Here is a 23,713-nt window from a genome sequence, read left to right as displayed (position 1 = left end):
CCAATAGAAAAGCCCTACTGGTTGCCTGACTTTGGCCAGATTTGTGACGAGTGCCCTGCCAAAATCAGCCAAAATTGGGCCAATGCCACGAGTTGACACTTGCCCAAATCTAGCTTGCGTGCTGCTATCTGAAACAGATTCTCAGCCTAAATCAGCCAAAGTCCGCATCCCCAAAACCCAGCCAAATCTGGCAGCCATATATGGAGCAGAGCCGACTGACACTCAGTCCTCCATCGCCAGAACACCTCTGTGTGTGCCAACACTCAGCTGCAATCGGCTTCCTGGATACAGTTCAAAAACTGTGTTGTGTTAGCAGTTACTGAAGTCAGTGATGCATCAGATAATAAGGAATTCCTCTGGAGTGTCATGTTGAGTATATACTGGCCTTGAAGCCAGTAATATTACACTACTGAGTATTTTTATAAGAAAAAATGAAAGCACTGTAAAGGTAACAGGTAGTGTTCAGTGAGGAAATTCAAATGAAATCTTCATCATAGCATATTTAACACACCAGTATAGCATAAAGCATAGAGTCAATTATTGAGTACCACAGAGGAAAGGCTATTTATGGAATGCACTTTACAACATTTAACTCATATTATTTTCTGTCTCCCATTGCCAAAAGCGTAAAAGAAAATGTGTCAGGGACGAAACCAATTTTTCATTTCAACATCAGAAAGAATACTTGGAAAGGAGCAAAAGGTTGACTGACAGCTCATTGAGTGATTCTCAGAATAGTAACACATTTCTCGTTTAAAGCTGGTGTAATTAAATTTTTAGAAAAACAGTCTATGAAAGAATCTACAAAGTTAAAGTCAGGTGATCATTAGTCGAGTCGGCTGTCTGCTCATTAGCTTTCAAAAAATCTAAAAAGCAAAACTAAAAGAAGTCCTGTGAGGGCAAGCATTAAGCAGACTCTGTTTACAAATCTTTGATGGATTGCTCTCTCTGTGGCTCTCGGTCTCTCGTTGTCTCTTCTCTGCATATCAACTGGTTTTCTGAGGGTATGAACTTTTTTTTTCTGGGCGGAGAAAACTCAATAAATAATTAGAGACCGAATCAAATGACCTGGATTAGATTTGAGGATATCATCTGGTCAAACCGCAGCATCAGACAAAATTAATTAGAAAGATTAGAATGTCTGTGTGTGTTATCTAAACAAACTGGCGGAGAGGAGAATAAAACCTGACCCGAGCGCCCTGAAACGAGTAGAAATTCACACACACTCCCTTTTTGGTTTCCTGGGATGTAACTCACACTAGCCTGTGGTAGAATGCTGACGTATGGCTGCCATCCGGGTTAAAACAACCCCTTTCTGTTAAAGCCATTTAGGAAATAGCCTCACCCTGGTCTGTCTCTCAAACCCTTGGGGTGGCTGTCGCTTGACATTTTGAGGGCAGGCTGGCATTGATTTGTTAGCCACGACGGAACAACAGACACAGAAACGTCTCCCTCTGTTAAGCATCATTGGTCATTATAGCCATCAGCGTGATTTAGCTTCCTCCTCCTGCTCACCAAGTGCTGCTTTGCCCGAGGATGACAGGATCACAGATATGTTGTGTTTTGTGAGACGGCAACATAACACACAATACACAAATTAGAGATTTTCCGATACCATTTTTTCCTTTCCGATTTGCGGGATCAGCCGATACCGTGTACCAATCCGATACCAGCATGATAAAATATATATATTTATATATATTTATTGTTATTATCATCATTATTATTATTTAACAGCTGTTTACTACTGACAATGTATGGATGTCATATGATGTACTTTTGTAGGTTCTAACTGAATCTCTGGCTTCACTGTTTGTACGTTCAAATATCTGCCTTATTTTACTGTTTTGCTCTGAGCTGCATAGGAGTCGTGTTAAGTTGCTGCTGATAAAAAACTATATTTTTTCAGATTTTGCTGATTCATAATAACAACTTTTAAATAACAAAATAACGGGGGGACTTTTATTGTGAAGAAGGAAATGAAATGTGTTCATCACTGTTTTACAGCTGCTTCTTTGACCACTAGTCACAACCATGGTTACACACACACCCTCAAGCAGGTAGCTCTGTTGTAATGGAGATGTAAATACCTGCCGTGCTTGGCCGACACTCTGAGTCATGTATGGAAAAACTCTACAAGACATGGGAACTTGGCTTGTGTCTTGAGGAGTTTTAGGAGCATTTAAGTCCGGTTTATGCTCGCCGTAGTGAAGCCGGCGCGAGGTGCGCGCGCCTGAAAATTACGTCATCACGGCTTTCGCAAGTTGTCGCGGTGGTTTGTCGTGCACCTCTGTATTTTTGTAATTATGCGCCGCCTGCGCGAGCTGCGGTTTTCGCTTCAACATGGATGCCTTCGAGGGAAGACTGGCCGAGCAGGTTGGCCTGTACAGACATCTCTACAACTGTTCATTGAGAGGTCACAGGGACAGTCACATGTCATTAAACACTTGGAGAGAAAAGAAGAGGCTTTTTGCAGCAGGCTGTGAAAGAATATGAGAGATCGTTTTGTAAAAGGAAAGAGGAAAGAGTGGCGATTTATAGTAATTTTGACTTGGATGTAAGCAATGGTAATAATTACAGTACACAAATGCAACGTTTGGCTGTACATACGTGTTTACTACTGTTGCCAGGCAGCCTGCTTTCCTTTACGGTAACACTCGTTGACTTCTTGCTTATCCACAGAATGTTTTTGTTTGTATGCCTCCTGGCGTTTCGGAGCATATTGCAACAAACATAAACGCCTCTGTGCATGCTTGTATTGCGCAATGCCATCTACGGAGGCCCGCGTCACTGTGTCTTGCGAGAGTATAAACAAAGCTTTATTCACCGGCGACAGCCTAAACTGTACACACACTGCACTGCTACGCTCACAGCTAGTTACGGTTGACTTCATCTCACCGTCACTCTGTCACACACGCGCTCCCTCGCTCTCTCTGTATCTCTTTCTCTCGAACACAAACACCGAGACTCGCTAACATTAAGTACACACACTTATTACTACGGAGTTATTCTTTAAAGGAGTTTGCTACTCGTATAACATAATTTAGTTTAAAAAACATCTTAAAGATGCATAAATCCCCAATGCTTTGGCCTGGCGGGGAGTCATCTCAGGCCCGGCGGGCCACCGGTCTTGCAATAGGCTGGCGGAAACCCTAGTATCGGATCGGTGCATAGACTGGCGTACTCGCCGATACCCAATCCCGAATTTTGGGCAGTATCGGACACATTTTCGATACTGGTATCGGTATCTGAACAACTCTAACTCTAACCAGCGGCGTGCACAACTCAGTGATGCATACTGCTGTGTGATAATTTGAGAAATTAACATGCGCACACGGAATAATGAGTTGAGCTATTCCAGATGAATATTCCAAAGGAAGATATGAGGGACGCATTATGAAACTGTGAGAACAGAGTAGCAGACCACCACCTGCAAAGCCCTGACAGGCAGCAGTCAATCATGGGTGTGATAGATGAAGGTGGGTGCATTTTGCCCCCCCCCCGCCCGATCTGCATCAGCTTTCAGAGAACCAATAGAGACAGAGATAGGTGTGAAGGCAGTCACCTACCTCTCTCATCCATTTACAGACAATTTTCTCAATAATGGAAAACAATATTACTTTTTGTGGAGCGAAGAGAGGAAGAAAGGAATAATGAATAGATGTAAAGTAGGAAGGGAACACGGAGTCACTGCTGTCAAAACATATCTGTGAGCATCAAGCTATTGATATTTATGCTCGAATGCAGAATGAAGGCAGATATTGGATTTACGAGGTGCGCACACGCAGTCGTCAGTTCTCACATTTAAAATGAATGAGAGGCTAGAGGTGTAATAGAAGAAATAGGGAGTGCTTTGGCTTACACAAAGGAGCTGGGGAACATATGAATTCTTTAGAGCAACGGTTGCTTGTTTGTTTCTTTTTCTTTGATGGAGCGCCCTTCTCAAGTAATATTAGGTTTTGCTTGGATGAGAGTAAGCTCAGAACAAGAGCGGGAACTGACGCAACAACATGATTCTGGTTTGAGACTCACGCAGTTGCACAGCGGACTGATCCACTAGGTCACCCTACATCAATCATTTCACAAGAGAAAGGTCATCACACGTCTTTGTCAGTGTATTTACCGTGGAACATCGCTGATTTGAGTCCGGCCATGCTCTTAAACCATCAGCCTTTTATATTGTGGGCGCTTTTAATGGAGGGAATAGAGGCTGTTTTCAGAGAGTGTTGTATGAAATGAACATCTTTTGTAAAGAAAGACCTCTGAGGCAGAGGTTGGTCGTGCTTTGCTCGCAGCAATTTGGGACCTCTTGATCTTTTATATGTGTTTGTGTGTGTACGTGGGCGTTTGTGTGTGTATGCGTGTTGCACTTGAATGAATGTCCTTCCTCGTATGTTTTGCAAAAACCCGACATACAAAGTGTTTTGCTGTTTGTGGCTTTTGCACAAATTTAGTAAGTGTTGAATGGACATATTATTGAAAATATTATAACATATTTTGGATGAATATAATGCCAAATAAAAACAAGACTGTCTACAGCTGTGCTAGCAGCTCTGTGAAGCTGTACTTAGGCACAGTGGTGCTTTGGGCTAAACGCTACCGTCAAAAAACATATTGCAGAATTCCGGCCACATAGAACAACTACCGGAGATATGATTTAAATTGCCATATAATAACTTACATTTGGCAGAACTTGAAAATCAGTTGATGAAACGAACTTAAAAATAAAATAATAGGCTCGTCGGCGCGATTTCCGTGTTTCGTCAAATTCAAAATAGGGTGTTGTGGCTCGTAGGGCTGTAGCCTACCGATTACTGAATAGTTTGAAGCTTAACGTTCACATTCAAATTATTATTATTATTAATACCTTACCGAAACATTGCATGCAGTCCACCTTCTCTTCCCCTCTCTGTCTCTCTGTCCCTCTCTCTTAAGCAAGCACACATTCACAGCGAGCGCGGCGCCACGCTCCTTGTCTCTGTAATTTTCTCAGTGCGAAGTCCAAAACTCAAAATGTATTGAAGAAGCATAGATGAAATCCTTATGTATATCATCATTATAGTGGCTTGCTCCGAGGCGTTTTGTTTGTTTCGCTTTTCCACAGTCAGGTGGCTGTGTGTGAAGACCGGACAGCCAGCGGACCGTTAAGAGATATTCACTGAATTTGACAAAAAGTGTATTGGATTATTGGATTTAACCTTTTGTATGAGATTATATAAGTTGTCCATGCTATTAATGAATGAATGAATGAATTTGGCATATTTCCCAATGGACATTTTGACCGTTGATTATTTAATCTGCCAGATAAACTACACGTGAAAAAAGCCGGCATATGCATTGCCTACTGGCAATCCATCCCAGAGTTGTTGGGATAGGACCAAAGTAGTTGACCGATCACCTGAATTATCCAATCGACTGCCCAACATTGCCATCCATAGAGCCATGCCGCTAGCGTGGCTTAAAATCCATATTCGTTGGAACCCCGTCTCTCCCACAAATGGCTGCTAGGTGACCCAGCATGTGTGATACATTTCCGTTAATCCCCAAATCCTCCAAGCTGAAGTCGGCATAGCTCTGAGACATAATGCCCAAATCTGTGCAGGACAAGATGGGAATTGGCTTTTCCACTGTTGCTCCCACAGGATGGGAATGGGACACACAAGCAAATCTCACTAACCCACCCTGGGACGTGTCCTATTACCATTATTTCACTGTGAGCCGCTGACCCTGTAGCTTACGCCATCAGACCAATAATGGGCTGCTCTGTTTGGAAGTGATCCAGGGGGTCCCTCATTCAGGATTAACACCTTCTCAACTTCAGCGCTAATTACTCAAGTGTGTCATCATCACCGGGGAAAGTGAGCGATGAGGGAGTTGATAGAGGTTGTTGAAATGAGGCAATGAGGGAACACTCAAATTCTCAACTCCTGCAAAAAGGCTTTGGGACTCTTTGTTTCTCTGTGTGCCTCTCAGCCTCTTTTTCTCTCTGTCTCTCAGCCTGGTCTGTCCCTCTTTCAAAAAGAAGCTCATAATGTTGTTCCTCATTGGAAGTCAGATTTTTTTTTTTTATCTATTTGATTTCGCTTTGGACAATTTAGCAAATCTAAGAGAGACCCTTTTCTGCCATACACGTACAAAGACGCTGGTGGTAGAGGAGCTAGCGTGCGGAAGTGGAAAAAGCACTCAATCATTTTACTTCAGTGGAGTTAGGATATTATTACTGAAAATGTACTTCACTGCTTACTGTAAGTAGAAGAAACACTACTGGTTAAGTCAAAGGTTCAGAAAGGAAAGAATTCACTCTTCTATGAAAACAACAAAAACTTTATCCAATCAGGAGTGTAACTATTTTTAGCCACACTCTAGGGATGGCAATGACAGTTTATCGGTCCACCACTTTGGTCCAGATTCAAATATCTCAACAACTATGGGATAAATGAAATTTCCACCAGGCTTGCAATGCACGGGCAGAAACCTTGATACACCATCTCCGCATCAGTTGAATAGAAAGAGGAGTCTTTATTTTTGATGGCATTGAAAATTCTACCTTCAGGATTTCTAAATAACCTGGTATAGTGTAATACGTTGATACGGCCAAGCCTAGTGAATTGATATTTTGGTATACCAATTAGGGCAGTCAATCGATTCATATATTTAATCGTGATTAATTGCATGATTGTCCATAGTTAAACGCGATTAATCGCACAATTTTTATCTTTTCAAAATGTACCTTACAGGGAGATATGTCAAGTATTTAATACTCTTATCAACATGGGAGTGGGCAAATATGCTGCTTTATGCAAATGTATGTACTGTATATATTTATTATTGGAAATCAATTAACAACGCAAAACAATGACAAATATTGTCAGTGTGCTGACTTGACTATGACTTGCCCAAAACTGCGTGGAATTATCATAAAGTGGGCATGTCTGTAAAGGGGAGACTCGTGGGTACCCATAGAACCCATTTTCATTCACATATCTTGAGATCAGAGGTCAAGGGACCCCTTTGAAAATGGCCATTGCCGTTTCTCCTTGCCAAAATTTAGCGCAAATTTGGAACGTTATTTATTTATTATTTTTTTAAACTTTATTTTTTTCAACATTGTTTTCATATATGCAATTTACAGTTCATAATTACAAAAAGTATTTAACACATTTTTAAGTAATGAGCTTAGAAACAAACAAAACAAGATGTACACAAAAGAAAACATCAACATTAGATATTATAAAAATAATTAAAAAATAAGTAGAAAAAAAATATATATATATATATTATATATTTATATATACAACTATATATATATATATATATATATATATATATAATATCTTGGAGCGTTATTTAACGTCCTTAGCGAAAAGCTAGTATAACATTGTTGGTACCAATGGATTCCTTAGGTTTTTCTAGTTTCATATGATGCCGGTATCTTCACTCTACCTTTAAAACTGAGTAAAAACTAATTTGTATTAACGCGTTATTATTGTGTTAACTTTGATAACTCTAATACCAACACATAAAACAGTCCACTGATGATTAGTATATATTACATACTGTATTGAATTAGTATGTAGTATGGCAAAAAAAAAGGCTGGTAGACATGGAGTGAGCCAGAAACATAATTTCATAATCTTGTCCCTCTACTGTCATCTCTAAAATAAATCTACTAGAAATGTAAAAACATGTTTGAAGAGGGCTTTCAGAGTTTATCTTTGAACATCGCAAGTGCCTGGAAGTTACAGCTCCAGTGTCTTGTTGAATATACAGTCATTTCCATTTTATTGCTGGAGAACAGAAAGTGAGCGTAAGCTAGCCGGTTCATTATGCTGCTCCACATGAAACGCAGAGATGAAAAATACATTTGTACATTTGCTCTCTGTGGAGAAAAGAAGCCTCTACGTATGTTTCAATGGATGACTTATTTTATCAGTTGAAGAGTCTTTTCTTTTAAGTTGCTTCTAGCATCAAACATCAATTCATGTGCTGCAAAGTAGCTGGCACTTCAGAGAGCAACAGTTGTACTCATTTTTTAAACAATGCTGTCTACTTTCGCATGTCTTATTAGTCTAGGAACATCGTATTGAAGATGAACTGTGTCAGCAGCAGTGCTTTTTTACTGTTTAGAAAAAAAGGATTCGTCAGGAGCCTTTTAACGGGAGGAATTGTAAAGTGCTCTCTTTGATGTGCTGGAGGGAAGAGTGTTTATTATGAAAGGAAACCAAAGGCTTCATTTTAGTGCCGAATTTCACACTTTGGCAAGACTCACTGTAACAACCTGTAATATGGTAGACTGTCCGTAAGATTATGTTGATATCTTTCTGTTTCTCTGAGTGACTCTGACTTCCTGCTAATGAATTAAATGCCAGGTCAAACCTCACAGGTTTCACCGTCTAACTGATGTTGCAGGAGTAGTTACGTGCCACTTTCACTTCCAGGAACGACTCTATTAAGATCATGGTCATGATCTGTATTGTGTTTCAAAGCGGCCTCATTCGCCATTCTCTTTGTTAAGGGCTCTTTATTTTTCCGAGGGCACGGTGTAGGTGTAGCATCCGTTGCTGTATTTAGGTCAGTGGTGTTTTCATACGGAATCAGTAATTGGATGTACACAGAAAGCCACACTAAAGTGTTTGTAGCGCTCCTTTTGTTCGACTTTGACCAAAAAGATGAAAACATTTTAACATCTTTTAATCCTCAGATTTAAGAGAATGTAGAAATGGAGCGTCTGAGGCAGAAGTAAGAAAACACCAAAGACACTAAGATCTTTACTGAATCAGAGTACTTGAGCATCACTCTTCTTGTACTTCCTTTCCTTTCATTCCCCCTTTTTCTCAGATACGTATCCCATGTGCAAGCCTTGTCTTTGTGTCAGGTATTTTCACAAGTTGTATGAAATGCGCCATTTGGATTTATAGATATTGTTATTGGTATAGTGTACCTACTGATGACTAATGATGCTTACCAAAGACCCTTTTTGTCAATTAGTAATTGCTGCTAATTTCATTTAGAAAGCTTGAATATCAATATTTATTATTAATTTAATATTTATTATTTGGTTCAAAAGTGTTTTTGTCCTTGCACTTGAATGTCAAACCTTTGAATTTACGTAAAGGAATAGTTTGACATTTGACATAAGTTAGTTTTATATTAGATAATGAAAGCCATAGGGAGTCACAACGAAAATTTAACTTAGCTTAAAACAAAGCAATATTTTGACTTGCTCTGCTGCACAAGAACGTTGTTGTTCCTGTATATGTTTGTCCTTCACATGAGTCGTCAAGTGTCTGACGCTTGCTTTGGGACCGGTGAGTATTTCCTTCAATATTAATGTACTCCGCTGAGAAATTATATTATGAGCTCTCAAATGCATATTGTAATCCTTTCTGTCTTCTTCTCTCTGATATTTCACAATAACTATTATTCCAGAATTTTCTATTATTTACTTTGGGATATCTCTCACCGATATTGTTCAAAACGCCATATTGACATGCCTGGTGTGAAAGCTTAGCGAAGGGTCAATTTGGGGTTCATTGTTGTGCCCAAGGACATTTTGACATGTGGACGGGAGGAAGCTGGGGATTGAACCACCAATCCTGTGATAGGACAAACTGAGCCACAACCACTGCAGATTATTTGCTTTGCTGAGTGTTAGATTAGAAGATCAATACCACTCTCATATCTGTCCTGTTAAATATGAAGCTATACAGTAGCTAGAAGGTTAGTTTCAAGTGGGCAAGAAAGCAAAATAAGTTTCCCGTTTTCCCAAAACATTGAACTTTTCCTTTAGTCCTTTCGTCAAAGTAAAACTTTGCTTTATATGCATAAGCCCTACAATAAATAATACCTTTGTGAAGCTTATAGATGTATAAGCTTCGTAAAGGTAGAAAACAGTGCAGAACTATTGTATTCTAAGGTGCTCATATTTTTTATATAATTGAATGTATTTGTGAACATGACACAAATCCAAAAGCATTGACAGAAAGAACAAACCTGGCCACACTGATAATAAAACTCACGTCCATACAGTGGTTTCAGCTTGGTTCAATACGTGGCCATGTTATGATCAATATGTGTGATCACTACCAGAAATGATTCTGGGTTAGTTGTTAGTTAGTTAGGTCAATATTGAAAATAAAAAGTAATTTAGTCTTTTTTTAATCAGAAATTGCCAAAAAATCTTCTCAAATATAAATCTTTTGTGGTTTTCTTATTCCTCTATGATAGTAAACTCAATACCTTATGGTTTTGAACTGTTAGTAGGACACAACAAGCTTTTTGAATACGTCGGGAAAATGTGATGGGCATTTTTCACTATTTTCTTATTATATTAAAGGCCAAATGATTAATTGATTAATGGAGACAATCGGCAGTTTAATCAATAATGAAAATTATGATACATGATAGTGTGAGATTGTGTTGAGATTATTTTGTCAACTGCTGTTTCCAATGTCAAGACTGAACTTTTACATTCAATTAAAAAGTAATATTTTTATGCAAAAAAAAAAATCTAAACATGTAGGTAGGGCTGCAACTAATGATTATTCCCTTTTGTCAATCTGTTGATTATTTTCTCGATTAATCGATTGGTTGTTTGGTCTATAAAATGTCAGTAAATGGTGTAAAATGACGAACAACGACTCAAAGTAGTTTCCAAATAATTTAGTTGACAACTAATCGATTAACCGTTGCAGCTCTACATGTAGGGTGTAATCATTTTTTTCTTTTCCATGAAATAGTTTTTCTGTAAATGTTGGCTAATCAGACTGCAGGAGGAGGCTGAAGTCCCACTCTGGCGTTCTTCTCTCTCTCTTGTACTCCCTGAACACCTTGCCTATAGATTACCACGTCCTTCATCCGCCTATTTTGACCTTCCTTTCGTTGTTTATTCTCCTGTTCATCTCAAGAGAGAGACTCCATGATAGCATTTCTGATTGAGCAGATACAGTATTGGCTGTGAATAAAAAGTAGTATATTCTCTTTCTACTATAGACTAACGGGAATGCAGATAATGCTGCACATGTGCATTTTTCAAGCATATTATTTATGCATGTATATTTCTTTGCTTGCCTCACAATATATACACCTTTGTCCTTCAAAAAGATGAGTAAATGAATATACAAATAGATGTGAAAGTCATAATAATGCAGCTAACATACTGAGTGTATATAATGAGGTTGATTTGGTCCCGAGTCCAGCAGCGCCCTCCGTTTGACTGAAGTAATTGTGGCTCATTTAGTTTGTTTATATTGTTGGCTGTGTCACTTCCCTGCTGAGTAAAGTGGACATCAGCCCCTGTTTGAATTTACATTACCTACCAGTTAGTTAGTAATACAGCTCATGCTCAGGCTGGAATGCTAAAACGGCAGAAAAGAATCACCCTCGTTAGATAAACGAAATGGAGTTAGCTTTAAAAGAGATGTGGTTTTTGAGGCTATTTAAAGAGAGAGTAGTGGAAGACGTTCTGGCTGCCAAAGAGACTTGTGTCTTTTAGATGTATGACCCGCAGCGGATTTCCCCTTGTGTCCAATATGGGGATACAACTGTAGTTGGCTTAGCAATCAAGATTTACTCTCCAGAAAACATATGGGATTAACCCAGTTTTTAGTTTGAATTTCAAAGGTTCCCCGAAGAGGATAAAGCCCATGAGAATGATCATGAATGTCATATTTCCTTGCTGTTTGAAGGGAATGCCTCTTTTTTTGGGGAGCAACGACGGATGTTGCACAGAAAAATGTAATCGTCATCCGGCTTGTACTGGGGGCCTACACACAAAAACCTTGACAAACCCTTTGTCAGCCTTTTGGAGCTTCTCTTTCAAGCTGTCCTTTTTGTAACTATTTTCACTGCTTTCCAGATGATCAAACAAGCGCAACATCACGAATGCCTTTGAGGAAAAGATTGTCCAAAAGTGTGCAATTCATTGGGTCTCGCCCTCTACAGCGTAATGTTGTCACGATACCAAAATTATGACTTCGATACGATACCCTGCCTAAATATCTCGATATGGAAACGGAAACAATACCACGGCAAAAATCTAAAATATCAGGAAAAGTAATGGAATCATTTTAATTTTTTTTATTAATTAAATTGTTAAAATGTATAAATTAAAAAAAATTAAATGATATGCAGAAATGTGATGTCCCTTATACCCTATACGAGTTTGTGCTTTCTTTGAGAGTTAACTTTATATTTGCATGTAGTTTTTTGTATTTATATTTGATAATGCACACACATTTACATTTCATCTCTATTATTATTATTATTATTATTATTATTATTATTTCTATTTTTCTTATAACTTCTCTATGTTTCTTTATATTTATATTCTAAAATGGAACAATTTTAATTCCCCCTGGGGATCAATATAGTATTTCTGATTCTAATATCACTCATTAATTAGTGTTTATTAAGGCTTTTTTGTAAAGCAATTCAGTAACAGTTAAGGTGGAGAATGGTACTGCAGCGCGGTAAACGGCGAGAGGCTTCCGAAAGAAAAACTCACAAAATGAAAATAAATTAAGACAAAGTTCTGTGAGAAGTTGATGAAAGAAAAAGCTGCTAAAATCAGGAAGACACCACAGTAACTGTAGAAAGAGCTGTGTTGTGTCAAAGTGGTGTGAAGAGAGAGAAGAGTCACTCTTGACCGGACTGCTTTTCCTCTCCGTCCATTACACTTTACAGAGACAAAACGGTAAAGTAATACTTAAACACGTTCTCTTTGGTGTATTATCTGTTTGCTGAATTACAGGAAATGCTTGGATAGATTTAGAAAAGATGGTGAATCTAATTTTATCTGTACATTTGGTCACTAATTGGAGCCGTGCTGTTAGTTTCCTTGTTTCTTTCTGTTCTGCTAGTTCTGCTGATACAGACATCAGCTCAGAGAGAGACTGTGCAGCCGGTGAGCGGTTCATGATCTGCTTTAATCTTCTTCTCAACCTCATTTGTTGACTCCATCCTTCTGGTTATCACTACACTTAATTGTTTTACTGCTTACTCCCACCAGCAGCAACGTTATAAGTGCCTGCTCCCGTGGGATCCCACTCTTAAATCTTAAAGTATCGGTACTAATAAAACAGGGTATTGTACCGTTTATAACGGCAGGGCATTGCGATACCTTTCTAGTATCTAGTATACTGTGCAACATTACTGTGGCAGCAGGCTTTTCGTCCTGATCTTGAGTGTGACCATTCAGAACAACTATTTGCCCTCTGATGTGGTCTGATGACATGTTGTACAAACTAGTTTGTTTTGAGCATACCCCCTTCTTTAGTGCCCTCTCTTCATTGTATTGTTTAATTAACACAAACTCAATCAGTTTTTGAGAAATCAAAATGAATTGCGAGGGATGTCACACCATTGGAAGTGTTGGAAGTCTTTTATTAACTAGACGTCTGCTTGACTTTCCCTTTATAGCGCCTTTTTATTGGCACTCTAGCCACAGCCTGTGGTCTCAGTCACGCTGCTCCGTCTGTCTAACGTTGGTTTTCATGCACCACTAAAACCAACAAACTACCATCGGCACATGTTGAAATACCTCATTAAATATAGGAGGTCCCTTTTATGCCCTTGTTAGCTTATTACGCACTGTGGATAAATGGAGAGCCTCGGCCAGACCGAGAGCACGGGAGCAACCGCCGTCACAGACTGTTTGAAGTTTGAAGAAATGCAGTTGTGGTGGTGGATGAGGAGTCATCTTCTGAATTTTCGTCTTCAAAGAAAAGAAACATCAGACTTTTAAGAGGCCGAAAAAAATGAAGATGTCTCCAGCCGAGAGAAGAGAGGGAGGAAGAGTAAAAGAAAATGTTTCTGACTGTAGTATCGCTGCTCAGTGTTCTACTGAACTCTTATTGTACCCTGCGTGACGCTACACATGCAATGCAGACAAACAGATGCTTTACGTATATCTCAAGGGATTAAGGAACAGGCCTTAGACGTACAGTAAATAGAGACACGGCACGCTCTCTCCTCTCTCTTTCCTTTGGTGATGGCAGGAGTGTGAAACCTCAAACAACCTCTCCCCTCCCCTCTAACACTCCCCTCTCGACTTCATCTCCACAGCTCCTCTCTGGATTTGTAACATTTATTGGGCTTCACAGGAAGCCTGCTGGGCCCGCTACAATACAGACATGCTCAGTGAGGCTGTGGGAGCGTTTGGTACAGCCTCTGTTGTCTGTGGGAGAAGAGGGAGGAGAGCGGAGGGAATTGTGACTATGATTCCCACATTCTGCTTAAAGCCACTGATCCGTTTATATTATATTTCATCTTATGCTATATATATATATATATACGTCCCATTTTGTTTTGCCTCCCAAATGAGCAATCTTTTAAGGGCTAATTAGCATAATTGGCTTCCAACTTTGTTAATTTCCCTTCAGTAAGAGTTGAAAAGAGGAGCAAAATGATGTGTTAAAGAGAGAAAGTTGGAAAAGAGGAGGAAACAGAGAAGCAGCAGACTGCGATACCAGTTTCAGACCTTATATATATATACATATAAAGTGAAAGAAGAAAAGATAAATAAGAAGTGGAAAACGACAATTTCATCCTGCCAGTTTTTTTTTTTTTGTTACTCCATTCCTGTCTGGAAATATCGTAAAGGCCCAGTTCCTCATAAACTGTGTGAGAGCATCTATTATTGATGCTCTGTCTGTGGCTGTGGTCCTATTGCAGAGGCCCTTTGGGGGACAGCACATCTCCTCACAGGAACGAGAGCGAGCTTTTTACTCGTTCTCAGCAGCGTAGTCCACAATCCTTAGTAGTGCTGTGCGATGTGTCTGAGGCTTCCCTGCCTTTGTTGCAGTGCTTTTTTTTCTGTCTGAAACATTATTGATGTGCTTGAATTATTGAGGATATTACAGAGCAATTGACCTATATCACTGACCCCGTTGTCTGCATGCCAGTTAGGGTTGGCCGATCGTTCGTATTTTCATATCGTCCAATCGTGGTTACTCGAGATCGTCAATAGGCAGTGTCCGAAATTCACTTTTTGACTCACCGGCCAAGGGGACTGGTAGATGAAAAAATCCACTGAGCCAAGCATATTTTTTACAAGCCAAGATAATAAATTGCCTTTTTGTGTCACATATACATTTGTTCCTGTACATTTAATTTAAATAATAATGTGTTATGTTGAAGAGAGTAAAATAATTTAATCATTTTGACGTTTTATCAAATCAAGCCTGAATACTAGGTTTGGGCAGTATCTATTTTTTCATACCTTCCTGACATTTCACTGGGTATAGGCTACTATACAGCATATGATGGTATTTGTGTAACAAAAAAAAGCTGAGCAAAACTCGGATTGGCTTGTCACTAAAATGAGAATAGCTGGTCCACCTTAAAGGTCAGACCACCAGGGCCGTTGTTGTTAGCTTTGTGGCTAACCCCCTTCACTCTTAATCAGCAGGTAGCAAGAAAGACACAGGAACTTGGCTTGTGTCTTGAGGAGTTGTAGCATTTATTCACCGACAGTCTGAACAGTACACACACTGCACTGCTATGTTCACAGCTATAATGTTACTGATAACTCATACTCACCGTCAGTCAATAGGCAACCCCTTAGAAATAGTCTAACCTTTATGCTTTCTGCAAGCAATACAGTTAAAGTTACGTAAAAAACATTTTTAAAAGAGTGTGAACATTTTATTTAAAATATTGAAACATTAAAAAAATCAATTTAATAGCAATGTCCACTCAATTCAAACGGCTCCCTTTTAAAAGTCAGTGTGTCTGTGCATCTTGTTCCGTTTAACATTATTATCTTATCTTTTAATATCGCAATCCAAAATCATATCCATAACGTTAATTTAACGTAAAGTTTTAATGAGCAGGTTATTGAGAATGGAGATGTGGGGTGGCAAGTCCATGGAAAAGAGAAGAAGACAAACTGGTTTGTATTCAAGTATTTAAAATTCACCCGTCACTCGTGGTGATTAACGGGGCTCAGCGGACGGACATGCTGCTCCACCAGAAACATTTCTAAATGCACAGTAGGGCGCAGATTCTAGAGACACGGCAGTTCTGGTAGTAAGTTAGCGAAAATCTCCTTGATATCGGCGTAGGAAAAAACTATCTTTGATCATCCCTTCAATAGCCGATCTTAAAGGCACAAGCCTAATGCCAATTTGATCTGTTCGTAGAGTGATGTTTCATTTCATCATTCAAGTCTTTAATCTGTTCTGGTGTTCTTTTTTTTACAGGAAGTAGTCCGGAAAAGGCTAAACAGCGAGGGGGAGCAACCAAACCAGAACGCTATGGGACCACAGTACCTCTGCTGCTGAAGGGCAAGGAGCGCAGACCTTTCTTCCAGCTCACAGCCGGGGTAAATACTCACAAGGCCACTTAGCAGCACTAGTTCAATGCTAATAAGCTTGTTCAGACAGTTTGCCAGTGTGCTTCCAAGGGCTCAGCCAAGTACAGACGTCTGGCTTGCTTGATTTTCTTCAGTAGAAAGTCCCTTCCTTAGCTTACCTTGTTTATCCTCTGTCGTTTCCCTGTTGTGGTTTCTGTCCTCGCTAGCTCCCTCTCCTTTTCTTTGTTGAATATGATTTCGCTCCGTAGGCGATACATACTGTGAAATTACCTCCTGAAACTCGTCAGCTTTTCATCAGTTTTACAAGTCAGCATTGCACAAACCTGATGCTGCGAGAATGATCTGACAGCGTGAAGCAGCCTTGTCATTTCTTTTCCTGCACCATAACATAAACTAGATTAAAAAGATGCATACGTACAGTCAAATCAGCCCTCTCTGGACTCTCTAGACGTAGTGTTCTCAGGCAGGGAAGAAAACCGTTCTGTCCCACCTACTACAGCTGGAAAACAAAATGTTTGAAATTCGGCATCCCCCACCACAACTTAAGGAAACTTTTCCAGAAGAGGGAAATGCGTAGGTGTTTGAGAACTCCCCAAGTAATCAAACATATTTTTTTTTCCTGGTGCAGGGAAGTCACCATCTGAGAGAGTTGTTTTTTTCCAGCCTTATGCTCCTCTCTCAAAGTCAGTCAGTAGAGAGGGGCAGTGAAGTTAATTGCATGACTACATGTCACATAGGAGTTAACTACATCAGATATGTTTGACCACCAGCTATTGCTGACATAAAACATTTATGTTGAGTAGTATTTTTACACTAGGCTGACCCTCCCCATATTAAACTGACTTCTAGGGCAGCTGGTGGTTATCTTACCGGAGGTTGCACTAAGACCTTGAACCTCCCCTGATAACAAATTGATATAGGTGCTCCTTGTGCCAATAGAAGGTTATGAAGCACTCGTAAAGTATTGCAGAATCATTACTTACAGTGACACCGACTCTCCACACATACACACACACACTTACAGCCACACTTGCACAAAAAAACATAGACGCACTGACTCTCAGACAAAGCTGCAGAGCGACTGGCAAAGTATTAGCCTGAAGGCATCGGTCAGCAGACCTGAGAAATGTCACCGTGAAAGAGGACAGAGTGCGTCTGAAATATCAACTGATGATGCAGAAATCTACATCTATTCCTCACTGTGTACATGTCTGGCAATTTCTGTCTCTCTGCGAGCGAGGATGGATTATATTCTTCATGTCTTTTTCTTGTTTTTTTGTGTTCATGTTGTAAGAATGGTCTGAGGCCTCTGTCCTGCTGCAAGGGCACTTCTTTACTCTGATAACTATTTTTCTGAAAAACATCAAGTCGTCTCAGAGTTGTTTGTTGGGAAATTGCGTTTGAGAAATTCCGTTTTGAGATTTGATTCAGGATTTAATCTCAAAATGTCATTTTTTGACATTGTGAGGGAAATATCCTGGATCACCTTCATTTCCTGGCTTCTTGCAGCCATAAATCAGTGACACTGAAGTACTCACATCGTACAGTCATCACAGTTGCTCCTGCACCGAAATACAGTTTTTCTGCCAAAGAAACGTCACAACAATATTGAGATGCCGGACGAATACTGGACTCATGTTCTAGGTTAGGTAAGAAATACTGTCCATATCCAATATTTAGCATCATTTTTGCAGATAATGTCCTCTTCTGTATCAACTAGTTTTAACAGAAAAGTGCAATTTCAACGGCTTTTTCCACCATACATGTCATTAGCAACCCTAATCTGATTTAAAGTTGTACAGGGGTAGTGTAAAGCGCTATCTTCGCCCCGGGCCATTCCATGCCGACCTAGAGCCGGTTGTGGCACCCCACTATAGAGGAAATATGCTCGGCGAGGGGCAGCCAGCGCTGAGGAGATTTCCCACGAGGGGATCCTCCCACACGGCCGCCGCCAAGTGGCCCTCCCTGACCCGTCAAGCAAAGCAAAAGTGCATCGCTGTAAAATAAAGGGGTGTGCTGGTTTTATAACGCAAGACAAAACGAGAGTGTCATTGTGAAATCGAATGCCGCACAATAATTATTTTATGTCGATTATCTTGTTTTCATAATAGTTGGAAGCCAAAATTGTAATTGTAATTGAAATTTGATTAATTGCACAGCCCTAATAGGTAGGAAATTTGAATCCAGCACGAGAATGGTGGAATAACAGTGAAAACTACTATATAGAAAGGTGGTCATTGAATACGTTGATTGGCTATTGCATGAAAAATGTTGACCATAGTAACAAAATTGGGATTTGATTTCATGAAAATCTTAAGGATGTTAACTTACTTACTTGGACAGTATGGATAGAAAACGTGAGTTGAAACTTGTCCAATGTACCTACCTTTGAGTCATGCACAGACTTGGGAAGTGTAGGATGTGGAAGCTTTCTTCCTGTTCCTCTAACACTATTGTGCTTTGCCACATCCTGCCTTGTACAAAAGGCCTGTGTTTCAAACTAAAGGTGAAGCTTCACACGAATGCTGATCCACAGGCAGGATGGGTGAGATCCGGGCACCACCTTAACACTGCCATCACTGTTTTGTGTTTCAGGGTTATCCTGCGTCACTCCAGCTGCTGGTACGTGCGGAAGGTGAGCAGCTGATCCTGTTGCTGGAGAAAAATGAGTGAGTTTTCCTCTGATTTATTCAAATTCTCTCTCCATACTCATTGTGAGCACCAGGACAGAGGAATCTAGATATTTATTATGTTAATCGCACACAGAGCCAATAGATAAACCCACGCTCCCGGCTATGGCTGGGCTGAAGTTATATATGCAAGAGGAGGAGAAGTTGTATGGGTCTGGGCTATGATATAGTGTATTCAAGGAGGGAGAAAATAATATGTCCCCCAGTGATTGGACTCTTTTATGGTTCAGTCTCTCTGAAGGGCCGAGAGATGAAAGCTGATAAAGAATAAGGAAGAGGAGAGCTCTGAGGACATGCTTGTTCTCCTCTGCTTTGCTTTTCCTCTCCTCTCATCACTCCACTCCCTTCCAGACTGCGGAAAATAACACAGTGAACTGTGGAACGAGGGGTGGGATCATTTGGAGTTCATAAATATGGAGATGCACACACATTCTCGCACACAAACGGTTCCATATAGAGAGGAAAGATTGATTGTAAAGGCCAGGTTACATGTCCGGGGACATTTACAATCTCACAAGAATGATGGCATCGCTGTCTCAGGTCTTGTTTCTGCAATGTTTCTTACTCAGAGGGAGTGGAGACATAATATTTTACCCTGCTGCTTTGGGATACAGATATTGACACTGGAATGATGGACTTGGCCCACATCTGGTCAGAATTCTATCACTTGTAACTCGAGAACAAACACTAATCGGGCCGCTGAGATTTTCTGGCTGCAGAACCTTAGTGGGAGTTGGGAAATTAAAAACAACTACGTTGTTGTTGTTGTTGTTGAAGTGATATTACGGCTATTGATTCACATATTTATTCTCTCTTTTACATCCATCTAAAACCCCTATTAATACGCTTTTAAAAAATGTATTTCAACCACCAGTCTATTATGTGAGCGGTAGGGATGTGTTACCAATTCCAGTGAAATTCAACGATTCTTGATACCAATTCGATATCTCGGTAAAAAACAAAAGTAAAACATTATATCCCATGTACTTCAACATCCACTCCTTTATTACTGTTTGCATACTGTTTTTTGTTAGGAAGTTAAACAAGTCAGAATTCCCTCTTTTGTCTATTTTATATTGCTGTGAAAACATCTCCTTCAAACAACTGGATTTATTCAAGTTTCACGCAAAAAAAATACATTTTACAAGATTACATTTGAACACATCATGATAACGTTAGAATTTACCTTTTGCCCAATACTAATTTTTACTGAATAGAGTAAATCAATGGCACCTCCTGTTATCGTTCTATCATCTCCGGGACGTCGGGCCAGCATTACTCTCGAGTCCCGATGGTACCTTTGGTAGCTGCAATACTGTAGAAAAACAGGTACCGTCACGTTTTTAGAATTTTGGCATCGACTTGTTGTGAAGTCGGTTCTCGTGAAAACCCTACTAAGCGGATAAACATTAATTTATTATTAAACATTACATTGATAATGATGAAATACTCCTCCGCCTGTCTTATTTCCCCTCACCCAAAGCTCAAGGTACCCTGCCAACCCTCACTAACACAAATTCCAATTACTTGCCAAACAAACTAAAAAACAAATCCTATAAATATAATGTCCCTGTCCAGAAATGACACACTCCCTAGAAAAACCATGTCCTGACTGACCCTTCCATTGCCCGTTCTCCACGTGACCTCTAGTGACCTCGGCTTCAGCTGTGAGTCATCCGTCACCAGCCTGAGGCCCGGGAGCATGCTGCCATTCCCATCCGGCCTGTTCTCTGTCAGGCCAGATGTGTCCTCTGATATCGCTTCACCAGTTCAGCCAACTCCGAACAGGTGGTCTCTGACCTCTACGTGGGTCTGTTTTGTCGAGGCTGTGACCATTCAGTCTGGAGCAGAAGGAGAGATGAGGCCACATCAAAGGAAAATGCAAAGGATGTAGCGATGCCTTTTAGTTTTTCTGAATTATCTTCAGTAATGTTTTCCAAGGTGGCAACAGTGAGTGCTGCTCCAATATGTCATTTTCCTACATTAAATATTTGCACATTGCACACACCGAGTACATTGAAGTTTGATGGACCAATCCCACGTCGCTGAGATGTGCTTGACAGTTCAATTGCTCGGCATTAATAAAAATGGTTCCTTTTAGCGTTTGAATGGCAGTTTTCCTCCAGCAAGAACAAAATATGGAAGTTTAAAGGCGGTTTTCATAATAACAGCACTTTAGAGGGGTGGTACGCAAATTTCTTTTTTTTAACCCAAAGCTGCCCTCCTTGCTTCGCTCAGTGACACATGTTCACACTGTGGATATTCTTCATAGCAGTGTTTTACTTTTTCATGCCGCTCTAAAGTTCATGTTTAATGCTGCAAAGCTGCATGGAATATGTTCGCGTTTTAATGGAGCTCAATGGGGAGCACAGGAGTCAGGTTTTACCAATTTTGTTCAATAAAATGTGTCTTCATTGGATACTGAGATACTTGAGCATCAGTTTGTGACATTGTACCTACAGCAACAACAACATTTCATCATATATGAAGAAATATGTTGAATATTTTAATTAAACCTTAAACCTCTTAAACAGCACATGTTCTATTAACTAGTCATTGTGAACAGCCAAGCAGTGTTTAGACCCTCAAAACCTTATTTTTAATTCTGGTCTATATCATGAAATTTCTGAAGAGCTAAACTGTGGACATGCTGTACGTAGTCTACATCATTCTGACAATGCTTAGGAAGGCACCTCAGAACACAAAAACATTTCAAACACCTCATTTTCATGATTGAAAACTTTTGAACAGTGTTGTGTGTCACGAGAGACACATGACGTGAACTTGACGAGTGAGCAAGTGTTGAGCAGTTGCGAGCGCATAGGGAGGGTCGAGCGAGCGCTTGTCACAGCCCAGTGCTCGCGGGACCGCATTAGTGCATGCGGAGCAGAAATTGCTTCCTAGCAATGATGCTGTTCTGCTCGCGGATACTGTTCTTTGCGCTCATATCATATGCCATACCTGTTTTTTTATGTGCATTAGACAAATTAAATGCCATACCGGTGAGTGTGTGCAGCATGGTTCACGCTAGACTCTTTTTTTTGACGGCCGTTAATATTCAAGTATTCCAGCCATATAGAACAACTGTATAACAATATGTTTTAAATAGCCATATAATAACCTACATTTAACATAACTTGAAAATATGTTGATGAATTAATAGGCCGGTCGGTCCATTTTCCGCATTTGTCAAATTCAAAATACTGTTCTGTGGCTCATAGGGCTGTAGCCTACCAAATAGTTTGAAGCTTCATTCATAACGTTGACATTAAAATTATTATTATTATTATTAATACCTTACCGAACCATTGTGTGCAGTCCTCCTTCTCTTCCTGTCTCTGTCTCTCTCTCAAGCAAGCTGGATTAGAAGCACAGCGGAGCGGAGGCATTAAAACGAGTTTATATTTAAGTTGTCTTGGCAACATATCTTGCAATACTAGGCTATTTAATATGCTATTAATTAATTAATGTATTTATTTGGCCTTTTCCCCAACGGACATTTTGGCCACTGATCATTTTATCTGCTGGATGTCTACAAGTGATACCGGCTAAAAGCTGGCATATGCTGAACGGAAACCCTGGTGTGCAGGTAGGCAGGCAGGTACTGTAGGTAAAAATGATTGGACAGGCTTATTACAGTCCTCTGACAGCCATAAATACTGTTTTGTTTTTTTGTCAGAGCATTTGATTTATTGATTTCTGTCGGGATGTAAAGAGAATTTCAACAATTATTACAAAAATGTTTCTAAAATACACTGCCCACCCTCGCTTTAACAGGGAACATGATGGAATTATGTCCAACACATCTTCAACTTTCTATTTCATGTGGTCCAAAATAGCATCTAATGTTTGAGTACTTAACTCAATGTAAGCATGGTATTCCTTCAAAGAATCAGGTCAGGGACATGTAAGCAATACAGTGTGGACGTTAGTTAACATTAATGCTACTTAAGGAGAAATGTGGTGAAAACATAGAAGGTTTAGAGCTAAAAATAAATTGCAGTATCAAGGGAAAAGGAACAAACAACCTTTTTAAGTTGTGGAAGTGAATAGATCTGAATGCAAAAAAACAACTCAAGAGCTTAGCAAGTGGTGCCTCTTTGTGCTGAGTTATGGAAGGTTTTCTGTGAAGGCTCATCCTTTTTTTTTTGCTTGAATCTGCTGAGTCCATGCAGTTTGCTCATTTGGCACCGCTGCAGAGCACACCTGCTCCAAGGCCAGTGTGAAATGATCGCAGTCATCACCAACACGCAACCAGATCCAATTAATAAACTGCTGTTTGTTAGCCCCTTGGCCCTGTCCCAAGAAAACTTGGCTTCAGCAAGACAAGTACAGATCTACTGAGGAGAGAAATCAGTGGGGGTCCACTGTGCGTGTGTGCGGGGAGTGTTTCCGTAGGTTATATACAACAAGACTGAATGTGTTTAAGAGAGTCCGAGTCTCTTTGTTTTTGAACACCTTGCAAATAAATACCTACGCTTGGATTTGATTTGATTTTTCTGGGTGGTAGAGGCCACATCTTTTGTGTCCTTGCTGGCCACTCATAGGCACATAGGCAGCGAGTGGACTGCGTCTGTATTTCACAGATCCTTAAATGTAGGGTCAGTTTTACAAGTTATCACAAAAAGTGTGTCACAGTTGTCAAAAGAAGAGCCCTGCAAACCTCATCTTCCTGTTTGTTCAGAGTTAATGTTCTTTTGCACTCCAG

The 23,713-nt window shown here is 40.0% G+C and overlaps 1 protein-coding gene across 2 annotated transcripts in view; it reads left to right on the top strand.

Moving 5' to 3' along the window:
* Positions 1-23,713, top strand: part of adam12 (ADAM metallopeptidase domain 12) — a 112,197-nt gene that overhangs the window by 4,222 nt on the left and 84,262 nt on the right. For both annotated transcript variants that reach the window (XM_037783250.1, XM_037783251.1), the window contains exons 2-3: positions 16,203-16,324; positions 18,911-18,984. In XM_037783250.1, coding sequence (XP_037639178.1) covers positions 16,203-16,324; positions 18,911-18,984 — 196 coding nt within the window. The remainder of the gene's footprint in view (positions 1-16,202; positions 16,325-18,910; positions 18,985-23,713) is intronic.

Source organism: Sebastes umbrosus, chromosome 10 (genome assembly GCF_015220745.1).
Source record: "Sebastes umbrosus isolate fSebUmb1 chromosome 10, fSebUmb1.pri, whole genome shotgun sequence".
Lineage (NCBI taxonomy): Eukaryota > Metazoa > Chordata > Actinopteri > Perciformes > Sebastidae > Sebastes > Sebastes umbrosus.
This window is presented reverse-complemented; position numbering and strand designations above follow the sequence as displayed.